We start from the raw sequence: 16,309 nt of genomic DNA on the forward strand, positions 1-16,309 counted from the left end.
GACTGGGGCTTTCCAAAGTGGAACCTGATTGGTTCCTAGTGAGACCCTGTGATTGGCCAATAAGATATGCAATTGATTGGTTGGATGGAATACAATACAGGCTTCTCATTGGTTGAAACACAATACCAGAGGCTGGACACTTGCAGGCAGACTATTGTTTTCATACATAAAAAGTGGAGTATTGGTACAATAAAACTAGATATGCAAGGTTATGTCTATAAAACTAGATATGCATTATTTAAGCAGGTAGCTGAGTATTTCTGAAGCATCAGAACACATTTGAAACCCAGTGGCACCTTTAACAGAGTGTTATTCAAGGCTCAGCTTCTGCATGTATGGCACTTTGAAGTTGTTAGACAATGAAATGGAAGGAGGCCACATATGTAAGGATTAATACACAACATAATGAAGATGTTTGCCAGATGCACAGGCCTGGCAGGAATAACAAGCTAAATTGACAAGATCCTGTTTTGTTTGGGTTGGACCCTGGATGGAGGGGAAAAAAACCTTGTAAAGGAAAGAAAAATGTCAAGACGAAAGATTATTGGACAGAGATCTTCCCAATTGGGGGACCTGGGAGTAATCAAGAGAGATTGTCACAGCGCTCCATCGGCCTCCAGCACAAAGTGGTCGCCGACAGGTGGAAATCCTTTTAGTAAAAGTGAAGCAAGCCTCTTGTACGGAAACGAGACTTGACTACAGTCCTTGGCCTAGTCTGCACGCATAGGATAATGCACTTTCAATGTGCTTTGGCAGCTGGATTCTCCTGTGCAGAACAGGAAAATCTACTTCTAAAGTGCACTGAAAGTGCATTATCTATTGTGTGCAGACTAGGCCCTTGTGTCTGACAGAGTCTGACTCTAAGGCAGGGGTAGTCAAACTGCAGCCCTCCAGATGTCCACGGACTACAATTCCCACAAGCCCCTGCCAGTATTTGCTGGCAGGGGCTCGTGGGAATTGTAGTCCGTGGACATCTGGAGGGCCACAGTTTGACTACCCCTGCTCTAAGGGAAAGTCTCTGCATTGTTCCCTCCCTCCCTTGGCCAGATTTGAATTTTACATAATTTCCGTTGATTCTGCACTTCCCCTTGACCCTGCTGTAAAATTTGGGGCCTTCCCCTCCTCTCCATAGCTTAACCCCCCCTCCCCCCCCCAAAAAAAAAAAAGCACACAAAAGATCCACTCGGCGCAACTCGAAATTATGCCGGACTAAGACCACGGTTTAAACGAGACTGCCTAGTGCTAAGGCAGCCTTTAGGACCCTGGGGAAGCGGACGCGGGGGCGGGACCGCCGGGTTCAGGCGCACAAGGAAGAGAAACTGCGGCCACCGCTTTGTGCCCGGCCGCGGGTCCGGGTTGCGCGCCCCGATCCTAGCTGGCTTTTGCCCGGCCTTGCTGCAGCCGCCCCCTCCGGGCGTAGGAGAGCGGCTTCTCGGCCTTGCCGCTCCCGAGGCAGCCCCTCCAGAGGGAAGGAAGAGGGAGGGAGCGAGGAGCGGAGAGGCCCCTTCCTCCATGGATGCGGAGAGACGATTCCCACGACCCAGGTAGCGGAGGACTCCCGCGGGCGAGGGGAGACACGTGCATAGCGGAGGGTGGCTGGGAGTCGGAAATGATCCGCTTTAGAAAGCTGCCCCTGGAGGCCTCCGAGCAAGCGGGAGGGACTCGGCGCTTCTCTTAGAGTCATAATCATAAAGTTGGAAGGAAGGGTCCTCCGGGGTCATCTAGTCCAACCCCCTGCACGATGCAGGAACTCACAACTGCACGCCCACCCTCAGTGACCCCAATTTCATGCCGAAGTGACACCCCCAAATATCATGCTCGAGTGACACCGAATATCTCCAGAATCCAGCGTGACCTGGAAGGGATTCACCTACCATCGCACAGTGGCGATCAGCAATTCCCAGGGTTTGCAAGGAAGGGCCACAAGAGGCAAACACTGGCACATCCCTTTGGCAGATGCATGGATTCGTGGCCTGGCCTAAATTGAGTGGGCGCGGCTGGGCTTCTTATGAGGGCAACTGACTACCTGGAGGGCAATAGACAAAAGTTGGCATCAAGATTGTGCAGACATTCATTTGGGGACCTATGTGATCTCTTCGATTTAGCTAAATTCGTAGAAGACACAAAGTTATTCAGGAGGGTGAAAATGCACACTGGTTATCAATTGTTATGATATGAAAGTGTCTCCAAATTGCATGAATTGGCAAAAAGAATGGTAAATAGATTAGAGTATAATCATGCATCTTCAGGGTTTGGGTTTTTTTTTAAACCCTAATTTAGGATTAGCCTGAATTGGCTGAGGCTATCCAAATAAGGGATGTTGTGGTCTTGCTGGGAAAAGACCTTCAGCAATGAGAAGGGTGAATTCTAGGGTGATGAAAGTGATGGAAAACAAAACGGCCTTTATCCTCATAATACCACAAATTGTATTGTAGCTCCATTTTCCTTGTCAACTGCCCTGAGCCTCAAGGGAGAGTGGTATGCATGTATAATAAATAAAAATACCTGAAACAAGCTGGGAAAGGAGAAAGCAGCATTCAAAGCATTTAGAAGGGATTGCCAGTCGTTTTGGGAATCTTACACAAATCTGCCCCAGAACACACTCTGTACAACATGCGCTTGCCTTCTGCAAGACTGCACAGATGTGCACATGACTTCTTGCAAAGAACGGGGTTAGGTTTAAAATATTGGCACACTCTGAATAGCAGTCTTCATTGGTGTTTGTATCACCTTTTGACTACATTTCTTCTCTTCCATAATCAGGATTTCCAAACGCCAAACCTAAGGTCATCTTCGGCATGGAGAGAGGGGAGGAAAAACAGGATCTGGATCCAGGAAACCCTCCTGAAGGGGAGTCCTCAGAAGGTATCACTTTTGACAAAGAACTGTTGTTTTTTTAAATATTCAGCAGTTAAAACTGAAATGTTTTAATTGTGTAATCTTGACTGGTTTTGTGGAAGGAAAGGTAGAATAAAAATGTTTTGGTTAATTACGGTGAATCATTTTAATCCATCTGATAGAGTGAGCTCTTGAATTTATGAAACCACCTGGTAACTTGGTAGTCTTGCCCTGGGTCCGTCTAGTTTAGTCCCCCCTACTCTGACTGATTGTGACAACGGGATGAGATGAGGCTTTCCCAACACCAGTTGTCGAATCATCTCCACTCAAAAGGTCTCTCTCTCTCTCCTTTCCTTCAGAACTGAGTCCAGATGACGACAAAATGGCTTCCGCTGCCATTACGGTTGCCACGGCAGCAGTGGCCGCGGTGAAGACGATCGTTGGAATCCAATCCCGTGTCTTCAAAAGACTGGCCACGCGGCGGAAGTTCCTGAGGCGGGAGCGGGACGACCTGCGTGAGCTTGGGCAGCTGGTCGAAAGTGCCGCCACCGCTCGCCTCCGAGGGGTCGTCGAATCGAGCATCGACTCTTTGAAAGCCATGATGTGCTCCTGCCTCTTCCAGTCACCGGCTGTCCTCGCCGGCTTGATAGATGAGCTGTACATCATGGAGCGCGCTTTCTGGGTGCAGCCGGGCCGCTCGGAGTGGTGGGAGAAGGTGGTCTTGCCGCACTGGGACGGCCCGCTGTGGCAGGAGAATTTCAGGATGAGCCGGCAGACCTTCACGGAGCTGTGTGGCATGCTGAGGCCGGTCCTAGAGCGGCAGACCACCAACATGCGGGCCCCCATCACGGTGGAGAAACAGCTGGCCATTGCCGTCTGGAAGCTGGCGACCCCCGATAGCTACAGGTCAGTGGCTGAGTGCTTTGGTGTCGGCCGCTCCACCGTCTCCAGGATAGTCATGGAGGTTTGCCAGGCCCTTTACGACGTTTATCACCACGTGGTCCACCTGGCCCGCCCCCACGAGGTGATGGAAGGGTTTGCAGCCAAAGGGTTTCCTCACTGCATCGGCGCCATCGACGCGACGCACATCCCTATCATCGCTCCTGCGCACCGAGCGGCAGAGTACATCAACAGCAAAGGCTATTACTCCATGGTCCTGCAAGCCCTCGTGGACCACGAGGGCCGATTCACCGATGTGTATGCCGGGCGGTCCGGGAAGGTCCACGACGCGAGGATCTTCCGCAGCTCTCCCGTTTTCCGTGCTATGAATCAAGGCACGTTCGGTCCCAAGGTTGTTATGGACATGGAGGGTGAGCAAGTGGAGCCGGTGATCCTCGGGGATCCTGCTTACCCTCTCCTGCCGTGGTTAATGACGCCTTACGGCGGCTACTTGGACCCCGGCAAGCAGCGGTTCAACAACACCCTGAACTGCTGCCGGACGGTGGTAGAGTATGCTTTTGACCGTCTCCGGGGCCGTTGGCGATGCCTGCTGTCCCGGCTCGATGTGCGGGAGCGGTATGCGCCCAGGGTCATTGTGGCCTGCTGCATATTGCACAATATCTGTGAGGCCAGAGGGGAACCCCTTCAGGAGGGGTGGGAAGAGGTGGTGAGATCTGTCTCGAGATCTTACCAGCAGCCAGAGCGACAGCCTGTGTACGTCTCAAATCCCCATGCTCGGGAGATCAGGGACCTTTTCAGTGCGTACTTGCAAAGGAGAGAGCAGGGAAGCTAAAATTTGGATCTGTTTAGTGGAGTTTTTTCCTCCCGTACTAAACTTGGCTTCTGGTATAAGTGAAATCCCATCTCTTTGGTACAGTTGTTTTAAAAAGAAACCCATTAACAATTCTGATAGCACGGCCTGATGTGTTGGTTTCCTGTTTTGGGCTGTTGTGATTCCATAACCTTGGCCAGCTGGCCTCTGTCAAGGTCACTGCACTTTGAGTATCTGTCTCTTTAAGAGGAGACTATTCTGTTGATGAATCATACTCTGCCTACTGGTGCCCCTGCCTGAGCCGATGAATTTGGCCTCGGCACTGATGCCAGAGCTCCCAAAGCTTTTTCTCTTGGGGTTGATCTATCTAGAGTAACTCAAGATTCAATAACCATCCTGGGCAACGCTGAACTGATGTCAAACTCAATGTATATAGCAGGTCACATCCTGGATTTCATCATCTGGACAGGTGAGGATAATGATCTGGGACTGGAGAAGGAGGAGGGGGGGAGGTTCCTTTTTTACAGACAATTTAGGTTCAGTTTCGGTTTTAGAAAGCACAGACACTGCAGGGAGAGAGACTCAGAATGCTGTGCCCTCAGAGAAAAGTTGGATCCAGAGGGATCCTAACTGTTTTCCGGCTGAGATCCAGTGTGGCATCGCAGCTAGCATGCTGGATATAGGAGACCCAGGCTCAAAGCCCCGCTCTTCCACGGAAAGTTGGTGGGGGGCCTTGATCCAGTCACACCATCTCAGCCTAGCTTTCTTCACAGGGTTGTTGTGAGGACAAAACAGATGAACAGGTGACCAGGAAGCATGCTGTTGATCTACTTGCTCTACACGGGGCTTCCCTTGAGACGGCTCCGGAAACTCCCAACCTGTTCAAAATGTGGGAGCTCATGGCCTCACAGGGACCCAGTGGAGTGCACATATGACACCAGCGTTCTCCTAGCTGCATTGGCTCCAGATTGGAGACTGGATCAAGTTCAAGCCCTAGACAGTCTAGGACCAGCATATCTATGGGATCGCCTCTTCTACAGTGTCCCTAAAAGAGCAATAAGGTCATCTGACCAAAACCTCCTTAGGATCCCTGGTCCAAAGACATGAGATCGATCTCAACCAGGGCCAGGACCTTTTTACCCTTGGCCCGGGGCTGGCAGAATGCTCTCCCAAGCAAGATCAAGGCCTGCAAGTCAGAGCTGTTCCACCAGGCCTGTGGTTGAGGCCCAAATAGACAACCAAGCAATGTTGGCCTCACTGCTGAAGCAGAAGAAGATCTTCCCTTCAAGCATATGGAATCTCCTCCCCCTGCTCTGATTAGCTAGGGTAACTTATAAAAATGTTTGTGCTGTTAACATTTGATTTTATTATGAGATGGATGGATTGTTTTAAACCATATTCTTACCTGCCCTGAGCTACCTAGTAGGAAGGGTGGGATGCCAAAATAAAGTTTGTTCTTATTGATCTAGTGGGCCTCTGGAGCTGGGTGCTACCCTCTCACCTGTCACTCAAGTCTTCCCATGCCCAGGCCTTCAGTGCAACGGGCAGCGGAGAGGACATGGCTGGAGCGATAAGGCAGGAAGAATTTAGCTGACTCTGACCAAACACAAGGAAGAGCCTCACTGCAGCTGAGAGAGGCACAAAGAAAATGCCGCCCCTGCATCCAGGCATTGCTGACCAGTCAGGTTGTCCTTCGTTGTACAAGGCTTGTTGTCTCTTGGCTGCCTGGAAGCAGAAGTTTGAAAACAAGTGATCCGTGTGCCAAGTATCTCAGAGATAAAAACAATCACATCCAATCCAAAGTGGTCATTGTGTAATTTACAGGTATTCCAAATGTTCACTGGCAGTCTTCAAGCAAAGGTTGGATACACACTTTTCTTGGATGCTTTAGGATGCTTAGGGCTGATCCTGCGTAGAGCAGGGGGTTGGACTAGATGGCCTGTATGGCCCCTTCCAACTCTATGATTCTAGGATTCTGTGGCCTGTATGGCCCCTTCCAACTCTAGGATTCTAGGATTCTATGGCCTGTATGGCCCCTTCCAACTCTATGATTCTAGGATTCTGTGGCCTGTATGGCCCCTTCCAACTCTAGGATTCTAGGATTCTCAGGGTTTCTGTAGGGGCAGGGTTCTGCGAGGCAACCTGAGAAGGTGGACACAGCATGTAAAAGCCCTCCATATACTTTGCCCCAGGGTTACTATGACCTGTAAAAAAAAAAGGGGGGGTATCTCAGTTTATCTGAGTTTCATCAGTGCATCTCTGACTGAAGAGGCAGTTCTGGCTCTCAAAAAAAACAGTTGTCAAGCATCGGCAGGGGAGGGTTAGCCAATTTCATTAGATACATTCCCTGTGAATAATTATTGGGTAGGTCAGTGGTAAAGGTGAGGAAAACAATGTAGTAAAAGGCAGTAATGCTCAGAAAGAAGTGAGGGGTGAGAGAGAAGCAGGCAGAAAGAAGAGAAGAAGGTACATGGGCTAGAACCTCTAATTCCCAAAAAAATAGATGTTCAAAAGAACTGGGTTTTGAAAGCAGAGAGTCAAACCCACCTTATAATGGTATCAAGTTGCTGACAGGCCACGGGGAAAATAGAGTGTGAAGTTATTCCTGTGCCTCTTGGTCTGCAGGAATCAACAAGTTGGATCTGAAATGACAGAACTTCTTCACACCCATCCTAGGATAAGCTATTGATGTCCTTTCAATGCTGCTCTTGTAGGACAGGGTACCCTCAGGAATGGCATGAGGGGCAACATGAAGGGTCTATAGCAGGAAGGGGGAATTCGTGGGAAATCACATTTCCCCTTCAGTTAGCAGGAATCATGTAGATCCAGCTGATTGGATATATAGAGAGAGATCTCCAATATTCTCTTGCTAATATCTGCTCAATCAATTCTAGAAGCTGACCGAAAACCCAGCAGCCCTTATCCCTCAACTGTAATTCTGAAGGTGACCAAGAAAGCTTCACAGCTGAGGAAGGATTTGAACCCAGGCCCAATCCCATCCTGCTATACCAGGCTGTGTTTTATGTAACTGCATTTTGTGTAACAGAGGGGGTGAGGGTAACAGTAAAATGAGGTTGGTGGTTATGCTGGTCTACAGTAGAAGAGCAAGAAGCACCTGAGAGACCAACCTTTAGATGTGGATGAGGCCTTCCAACCAGAAAGGTCTGGCCAGGTCTGCAACAGCAGAGGTCTGGAATCCACAAACTTTTTTGAGCCTGCAGACACGTTTAGAATTTTGACATAGGTTGTTGAGGGCAGCCACAAAATGGCTGCCATGGGAGGTTAAGCCAACAAAATGGATGCCATAGGAGGGAGAGCTACAATGTCAGGAAATGAGCTAGCATCTTAGAGCACAGCAAGATTTTCAAGGCCCGAGTTTTCAGATTCTTAAAAGCACATACTCTGGAAACCTTGCTGAGCTCTTAAGGTGCTACTGGACTTGAATTTAGCAGTTCTACTGCAGTGCAGTCTAACACTATTTTTTTAAAAATTAGATTTATAGCCCGCCACTCCCTTGCGGCTCGTGGCGGGTAACAATATCACAATATTACCCTCTGATACTATGTTCAGATAAAGGGGTTATGCGTAACTCTAATAGTGACTCTTCAGCACTTAACACGGATGCTCTTAACAGGAAGCCTTTCAAAATGGATATTATTTGATGGAAATATTTCCTTGCATATAAACAGCTTATATTCAGTCACATAATGAAGACTCTTGTATAGCCAGTCAGGTGTCCAAAGGCCGATCAGAAGCCCTGCTGGTCAAAGGCCTCACTGGCCCCACCCATTTTTTAAATACTTGGGGAACAACAGGAAAGGTTTGGGAGAATACTGTGGTGCCCATGGGTACCATGTAGGGCTGGGGTGGCCAAACTGTGGCTCTCCAGATGTCCATAGACTATAATTACCATGAGTCCCTGGAAGTGCATACAGGCAGGGGCTCATAATTGTAGTGCATGGACACTCGGAGGGCCAGTTTGGCTTCCCCTGGCATAGGGCCTGGACTAGAGAAATCTGGGTTTATCCAGATGACCAAGAAAGGCAGATTTATATTTTTTTAATAGTGATACCAGCAATCATCTTGCAATTGTCCTACGAACTGCTTTTGCCAAACAAAAATGCTGCAGTAGCTCGGTGGTCCAGGTGAAAGCAAAGTGTTGTGCCCCGGGGAAACCAGACTGTGTCAGTCACAGAAGGAAGAGGGAAAGGCATCACCTCAAAGTAGTTAGAGCCAAGAGTGCACTAAGTTTAGATTAGTGGACATTAAGCCTCAGCCTATGGTAGGTAGCCAGGAGAGTAAAGATGAATCAAATACAATGCCTAGGGCTCCTGGGAAGGGCAGCATAAACCTTTAGTGATGCTGCCACCCTTCCCATTACTGGGTCAGAACATCCACTGCTGGCTGTATTTCATGGTGCATTAAACAACAGTGCCAAAGGTGCATCTAATGGGTGGGCAAAGATAAATTTTGGCTGGGTACAGTATGTTTAAGCATTAGCAAATGGTGCCTCAGTCTGCCAATTCTTTGCAGAACCCCCTATAAGTTCTTGAGCTTTGTACACAGGGACACTCCAGAGTGACAGCCGCTTTTTCAGACTTGTGTGGGTGGCTCTGAAAAGAGCCTTTGGGTCTTGACTAAGATTTGCTCCTGGCCGGGATAAGCTTGGGCTGCCTTCACTGGACGGCCACCGGGGCGGTGGACGGCTTGAGGGCCGCCTTGGACGCTTTTGTGGACTTGCTCATGCCGCTGCTGCCGCCGGCTTGCTTGGCGCCGCCGTGCAGCGCCTCCGTCTTCTTGGGCAGCAGGATGGCGTGGATGTTGGGCAGCACCCCGCCCTGCGCGATGGTCACGCCGCCCAGCAGCTTGTTCAGCTCCTCGTCGTTGCGCACGGCCAGCTGCAGGTGGCGCGGGATGATGCGGCTCTTCTTGTTGTCCCGCGCCGCGTTGCCCGCCAGCTCCAGGATCTCGGCCGTCAGGTACTCCAGCACGGCCGCCAAGTACACGGGCGCTCCGCCGCCGATGCGCTCCGCATAGTTGCCCTTGCGCAGCAGACGGTGCACGCGCCCCACCGGGAACTGCAGCCCGGCCCGCGACGAACGAGACTTCGCCTTCGCACGCGCCTTCCCGCCCGTCTTCCCGCGCCCAGACATCGCGCCACGAAGCGACCAACCGCCACTGGGTGAGAACCGCCGCGCTCGGACGCCTTTTATACGCTCGCCGGAGACCCTGCCTTGCCGCGATTGGTCAGAGACAACAGGCCAATGGGGAGACGCCTTCGGGTTCCACCAATAGGACGACAGCATTCGCCGCGAGGGAAAAGGAACACCTCGTGTTCTTCACCCTTCGCATCCGAATCCCATTTGAAAGGAAACGGTGGAGAGCGCCAACGGTTCTCCCGTCCCTCGACTACCCGCGCCCGCCCTTGAGTGGTCTAAATAAATCTTGCCGCTCTATGGAAGAGTGGAAGGTCCTGCCGTACTTAGCGCGCATATTGAATGACAAACTTCACTTTAGTCTTTGTTAAACGTGTATCTGTTTCTGTTGCTGAAGAAACGCCAGGCTCAGGCTTGAGGGCGCCCCGCTGAGCCCTTCAGAGGAAAAAAAAAAAAAGCGCGCGAAGAGTTGCCGTCCGGCGCCGCGTATTTCCCTCCCTCCCCGTGTCTACCGCACCGCTCGTTACTTAACCACAACGAAGCGGGCAGAACTTTGTAGGGCGGTCCCGAAACATTAAATGAAACCTTGGGCATGGCTAAAGCGCTGATATTTAAGCGCTTTTTATCTATTGAGGGAGCGCGCGCGTGCTTTTTAAAAACCCCGGCCAATACTTTCCACTTGAAACACCCACGTTTTGGGCCGTGCGACGGTAGCGCTTCTTACTCGCGACCTTAGTCTTCGCGGATCCCACAGTGCTGCTCTACCTCACTTTCATTTGCAGGAACCAATTCTTGCTTAATGTTGATTCGGTTCTCACGGCCTTGCCTTTCAAACTGTTGTCCTGAGCTGGGATCACGGATAGTCGCACCATATATAGGAAGCCATTTAAGAAATCTGCGTGGTTTTCAAATGACAGCTAGCAGCAAGGAAAACTGGATATGAATTTGCTTAAGAATTCCCCCGTGTGTCTCAATAGTAATTATCTCTCAGATCTTTACGTATTATCATGTCCTTCGGGAAACAGTCTCGGGGAGATTCGTACTCTGAACTAAACGTCTCAGTCAGCAGGGATGGGAATCTAGCCCCGACAGCGACTTGGGATCAGCAGCTGGAAGGCTTGGCCCGATATCCGTCGTCCTCTTTGTTTATACAAGGTTTCTTACGCCGCAGCCTCCCGTCCCGTGAGTGCCTGGAAATACAATCAATAGCACCGGCCTGAAAGGCGGGGGTGGGGAGGGAGGTAGGAGCTATCCTGAGGCTCGAGATTTACGAGCCGCTCAAGCAGTCCGAAAATCTCTCCCGTTGACCGAAGCGTGCTTAATAAATCATTTGTTGCACGCTGTTTATACCATGAAGCTCAGGCTGCGACAAGTCATGGCGAGTAAGGGGCACTCCATATGCAAAGAGGGCAAACGTCTGAATACCAGAGCTGGCGGCAGCACGGAGGGTCTCGCTGTTAAAAATTGCCCTCTTGTATAAAGTAAAAAATGAATGCAACCCTCCTAAAAATATATTACTTCCACTCTTTGTTCATGCCAGTATTTTGACTTATTTAGTGACTGCTGTTTAAACGTCGTCCTCTCCGCTGCCTAATTACAGGAGTGCATAAAGGGGGGGGGGGTTTGACATTGAAGGGCGATTACCCGAGCGGTCATCCTCCATCTTCAGGGGCCAGACCGGCGCCCTCAAGTCTCGCCCCTCTATACACTTTTCGCGCCTGGCATTTCCTCAGCAAACGAATCCGCGTCTGAAAAGGACCGGCGCGATTTGCCTCGGCATGCATACCAATTTACTGCAGGACCTTCAGTTTTAGAACGGCAAGATTCATTTAGACCACTCAAGGGCGGGCGCGGGTAGTCGAGGGACGGGAGAACCGTTGACGCTCTCCACCGTTTCCTTTCAAATGGGATTCGGATGCGAAGGCTGAAAATCACGAGGTGTTCCTTTTCCCTCGCGGCGAATGCTGTCGTCCTAAGGAGACTAAGGTCGCGAGTAAGAAGCGCTACCGTCGCACGGCCCAAAACGTGGGCGTTTCAAGTGGGAAGTATTGGCCGGGGTTTTTAAAAAGCACGCGCGCGCTCCCTCAATGGATAAAAAGCGCTTAAATTTCAGCGCTTTAGCCATGCTCAAGCTTTTAATGTTTCGGGACCGCCCTACAAAGTTCTGCCCGCTTCGCTGTGGTTAAGTAAAAAGCGGTGCGGTAGATACGGGGAGGGAGGGCAACTCTTCGCGCGCTTTTTTCCCCCCTTCCTCTGAAGGGCTCAGCGGGGCGCCCTCAAGCCTGAGCCTGGCGTTTCTTCAGCAAGAGAAACTGATACACGTTTAACAAAGACTAAAGTGAAGTTTGTCATTCAACATGCGCGCTAAGTACGGCAGGACCTTCCGCTCTTCCATAGAGCGGCAAGATTCATTTAGACCACTCAAGGGCGGGCGCGGGTAGTCGAGGGACGGGAGAACCGTTGACGCTCTCCACTGTTTCCTTTCAAATGGGATTCGGATGCGAAGGCTGACGAACACGAGGTGTTTCTTTTCCCTCGCGGCGAATGCTGTCGTCCTATTGGTGGAACCCGAATGCGTCCCCCCATTGGCCTGCCCTCTTCGACCAATCGCGACAAGCCAGGGTCTCCGGCGAGCGTATAAAAGGCGTCCGAGCGCGGCGGTTCTCACCCAGTGGCAGTTGGTTGCTTCGTGGTGCGATGTCTGGGCGCGGGAAGACGGGCGGGAAGGCGCGTGCGAAGGCGAAGTCTCGTTCGTCGCGGGCCGGGCTGCAGTTCCCGGTGGGGCGCGTGCACCGTCTGCTGCGCAAGGGCAACTACGCGGAGCGCATCGGCGGCGGAGCGCCCGTGTACTTGGCGGCCGTGCTGGAGTACCTGACGGCCGAGATACTGGAGCTGGCGGGCAACGCGGCGCGAGACAACAAGAAGAGCCGCATCATCCCGCGCCACCTGCAGCTGGCCGTGCGTAACGACGAGGAGCTGAACAAGCTGCTGGGCGGCGTGACCATCGCGCAGGGCGGGGTGCTGCCCAACATCCACGCCATCCTACTGCCCAAGAAGACGGAGGCGCTGCACGGCGGCACCAAACAAGCGGGTGGCAGCAGCGGCATGAGCAAGTCCACGAAAGCGTCCAAGGCGGCCCTCAAGCCATCCACCGCCCCGGTGGCCGTCCAGTGAAGGCAGCACAGGTTTATCCCGGCCAGGAGCAAATCTTAGTCAAGACCCAAAGGCTCTTTTCAGAGCCACCCACACAAGTCTGAAAAAGCGGCTGTCTTCTTTACGTGTCCTGGTGTCCATGATACTCAAATCCGTTTGTCCCAGGGCTCCCGAAAAACGGGCTGGAGCGAATTATGATTGGTTCAAGTCAGGACAAGAGTCGTTGCCTAGTCTCTGAGCTGATTACACTTGTTTGAAATAACCGGCTAACAAGTTTTAGAGAAAAGCCCTTAGCTTGATAAGAGGGGATGAATATTCAAAGGTGGAATATAGCATTTCGCTTGTAACAGCAGCCAGGGCTCCTAATAGTAATCGGATGGCCACTACTGAACATGGAGGCTTCTATGTAATATAATATGAGGGCCAAATGCATCCTTGGAAAGTGCCTTTATATACCAGCTGTAATAGTGGCTGCAGCTGATTTAAAGTTTGGGGGAAGTGGCTGGACGAGGACAAACCTCTTAGAGGAGACATTTGGTTGGCTCTGCAGCTCTTGCTCTGTTTACAACTTGAGACATCTCTGCTTTGTAACATAATGTCTTCAGTTCTCCAAGCTAAATGATATTTTTATCTTAGCCCAGGGGCTTTCAAACTTCTTCCAAGTGGGACTTGCCTCTAAACTATCATTTCAGAATACGGTTGTCAATTTTTAGATATAAAGCGAAAGGTCTCAATGAAGCAAAAAATCAAGCTGATATTGAACTTAATAGTCTTTACTGTTATTTTTTAAATTACTTTTCGGGTTATACCCTGCCTTTCCTGGCATGCTGCCAGCAATATTTTAACTAATGTCTTTTGAACAGCATTTTGTGCTCTTTGTTTCAGCATTTGTTTATGATGCTTCTGTATACTAATATCAATTGCTAAAAAGATGTTATCAGTAAAAGCTTTGTTGGCTGGCATTAACAGTAAAGACTGTAATTAAATTCCATAGCAGCCTGGGGTTTTTTTGGTACACTTTATTTCTGTCTTTTGAATTTTTTCCAACATCCTTTGAGAGATACTGGGTTGTGACCTGTTTAGCCAAATCACCCTGAAGGAACTGCAGAGGCACAAAGTTGTTCTATTAAGTGGGGTATGAAAACCAAAGGAGTTGGTTTTTATACCCCACTTAATACTGCCTAAAGGAGTCTCAAAGCGGTTTACAGTTGCCTTCCCTTCCTCTTCCCACAATACATACCCCTGTGAGGTAGGTGGGGCTGAGAACTCTGACAGAACAGGTCTGTGAGAACAGCAACTAGCCCCAGGCCACCCAGGTGGCTGCATGTGGAGATCAAGTGGGGAATCAAACCTGGCTCGCCAGATTAGAGGCCACCGCTCTTAACCACGATACCAAGCTGGCTCCCAGCTAATGGGCTAAAACAAGAAGTTCCCATCAGTGTGTATGCCTTGCTTGATTCCCTTGACTGTCAAATATGCTTTTGCTTAAATATCCATTCATCTTCTTGCCCATGTTCCCTGTATACTCAGCCACTGGACCCGTACCCTTTTTCTCTGGGAGAAATGCCCTGGGGACTGTGGCTGGCAGGGGTAGTCAAACTGCGGCCCTCCAGATGTCCATGGACTACAATTCCCAGGAGCCCCTGCCAGCATTCGCTGGCAGGGGCTCTTGGGAATTGTAGTCCATGGACATCTGGAGGGCCGCAGTTTGACTACCCCTGGGCTGGACTATCCTTCAATTTGGGAATGGGGGGTTTGCTGGCTGCTAGGCAGCTTCTGATGTAGGGGAAGCAACAAGAGCAGACTGAAATATGGCCTAGTAAAGTAACTAGTAGCATGCTTTGTGAGAGTGAAACATTGGAAATCTGTTCTCTGCACTCCATTGCAAAGCTTTACCTGGAGAATGGCTGTTGCAAATTAGTGTGTGCATCGTGAGGACATTTACTGGAGAACTCCAGTATGGTGCAATAGGCTAAGATCTGGAAGACCCCAGGTTCAAATCCTCTCTCTGCCATGAAGCTCAGAGTGGTGGAAAGCGGGTCACACAGGCTCAGCCTAATCTACCTTACAGGGTTGTGAGGATAAAATGCGCACTACGCTGACCTTCATGGCAGAAGGGGTCAGATGTGCAAGATGCGAGCACTTCCACAGCTGTTCTGGGAGTCACAGAAAAGTTACATTAAAACAAGAATTTAAGAATCGTTTATTTTTTAAAAGCAAAGATTTCTCAAAAGGCATGTCAAGGTGAAAAGGTTCTACCTTTGCCCTAGGATTGCCTTGCAACTTTCCCCATTTATGGGAAATCCCAGGGGAACATTGAACCATGTTATCTTGCAAAACATTGAACTTGCAAAATGCAACGGTGTCGTCCTTCCTATCACCTCACCTGATGTATGACTAGACCATGTTTCAGGTAGCACAAGAGCTCCAAAATGGCTAGTTTTTAAGAAAAGCTGACCTTCCTTTTCCCCAGTCTTTATGAAGATTTATAAGTGGGGGGGACCCCTTCCCAGGAGTCTCATTGTCACGACTTTATTCTGGAACTGGAAGGAACTGAAGTAATTTCTTTCTGGCCCACAAGATGTCACCAGTAGCAAGATTTCAAAAAGCCATTCTGGCAGGGAAGGTTTCTCAGAACAAGCTTTAAGTCCAGAGCAGGTACACACTGTTTTATCGCAAAGGACCTGCCAAGCATGGTAAGGTAAAGGTATCCCCTGTGCAAGCACCAAGTCATGTCTGACCCTTGGGGTGACGCCCTCCAGCGTTTTCATGGCAGACTCAATACGGGGTGGTTTGCCAGGGCCTTCCCCAGTCATTACCATTTACCCCCCAGCAAGCTGGGTGCTCATTTTACCGACCTCGGAAGGATGGAAGGCTGAGTCGACCTTGAGCCGGCTGCTGGGATCGAACTCCCAGCCTCATGGGCAGAGCTTCAAACAGCATATTGGCTGCTTTACCACTCTCCGCCACAAGAGGCCCAAAATAACGTTGCACTTTATGGCAAAATAAAAAAGAGCACAAGTGTTCCCTCTGTCTGTGATGGGATGTCAGGAGCACAAAGGAAGCCACAGAGAGATAAGGTGCACCTTCCAGTGACTCTCTTCTGTCCAGAGAAGAGAATGCACATTGTTGGTTGTCGGTATTGTGGTATCATCCAGGAGATGGGAACACCATGAGAACAGCTGCCTGTCCCATGTTGCATGAAGCTGCCTTCTACCGACACAGACCCTTTGTCCAACAGGGTCAGTATAATCTATGCAGACAGGCTGAGGCTCTGAAGGAAGAGGCCTTCCCCATCTCCAACTGCCTCGTTCTTTTAATTAGAAATGCCAAGGGATTGAACTTGGGACCTTGTACATGCCAAGCGGATGCTCTACCACTGAGCCAGAGCCCTTAGCATTTATAGTCCACCCTTATTCCAAGGAATACAGAGCAGCATATGTGTTGTACC

General features: G+C 50.2%; 3 protein-coding genes across 3 annotated transcripts; 2 read left to right on the top strand and 1 right to left on the bottom strand.

Annotated features, from left to right (window-relative positions):
* Positions 1 to 1,291: 1,291 nt before the first annotated feature.
* LOC143831588 (uncharacterized) lies at positions 1,292 to 6,345 on the top strand. Its single transcript, XM_077324684.1, has 3 exons — positions 1,292 to 1,544; positions 2,764 to 2,865; positions 3,198 to 6,345. The coding sequence occupies exons 1-3, from the start codon at positions 1,517 to 1,519 to the stop codon at positions 4,568 to 4,570; spliced, it is 1,503 nt and encodes a 500-aa protein (XP_077180799.1). The 5' UTR covers positions 1,292 to 1,516; the 3' UTR covers positions 4,571 to 6,345.
* A 2,281-nt stretch (positions 6,346 to 8,626) lies between these two features.
* On the bottom strand, positions 8,627 to 9,837 carry LOC143831611 (histone H2A-like). The gene has a single exon (XM_077324730.1). It carries the CDS (start codon positions 9,700 to 9,702, stop codon positions 9,226 to 9,228), a length of 477 nt encoding a protein of 158 aa, XP_077180845.1. The 5' UTR covers positions 9,703 to 9,837; the 3' UTR covers positions 8,627 to 9,225.
* Positions 9,838 to 12,251: 2,414 nt separating this feature from the next.
* On the top strand, positions 12,252 to 13,703 carry LOC143831606 (histone H2A-like). The gene has a single exon (XM_077324719.1). The coding sequence runs from the start codon at positions 12,403 to 12,405 to the stop codon at positions 12,877 to 12,879; it is 477 nt and encodes a 158-aa protein (XP_077180834.1). The 5' UTR covers positions 12,252 to 12,402; the 3' UTR covers positions 12,880 to 13,703.
* Positions 13,704 to 16,309: the final 2,606 nt, after the last annotated feature.

This window comes from Paroedura picta, chromosome 3 (assembly GCF_049243985.1).
Source record: "Paroedura picta isolate Pp20150507F chromosome 3, Ppicta_v3.0, whole genome shotgun sequence".
Lineage (NCBI taxonomy): Eukaryota > Metazoa > Chordata > Lepidosauria > Squamata > Gekkonidae > Paroedura > Paroedura picta.

Coding starts and splice junctions, on each gene's coding strand:
- LOC143831588 (XM_077324684.1), top strand. CDS start 1,517: ATGCGGAGAGACGATTCCCACGACCCAG. Junction 1,545..2,763: donor AGACGATTCCCACGACCCAG/GTAGCGGAGGAC, acceptor TTCCATAATCAG/GATTTCCAAACGCCAAACCT. Junction 2,866..3,197: donor TGAAGGGGAGTCCTCAGAAG/GTATCACTTTTG, acceptor CCTTTCCTTCAG/AACTGAGTCCAGATGACGAC.
- LOC143831611 (XM_077324730.1), bottom strand. CDS start 9,702: ATGTCTGGGCGCGGGAAGACGGGCGGGAAGGCGCGTGCGAAGGCGAAG.
- LOC143831606 (XM_077324719.1), top strand. CDS start 12,403: ATGTCTGGGCGCGGGAAGACGGGCGGGAAGGCGCGTGCGAAGGCGAAG.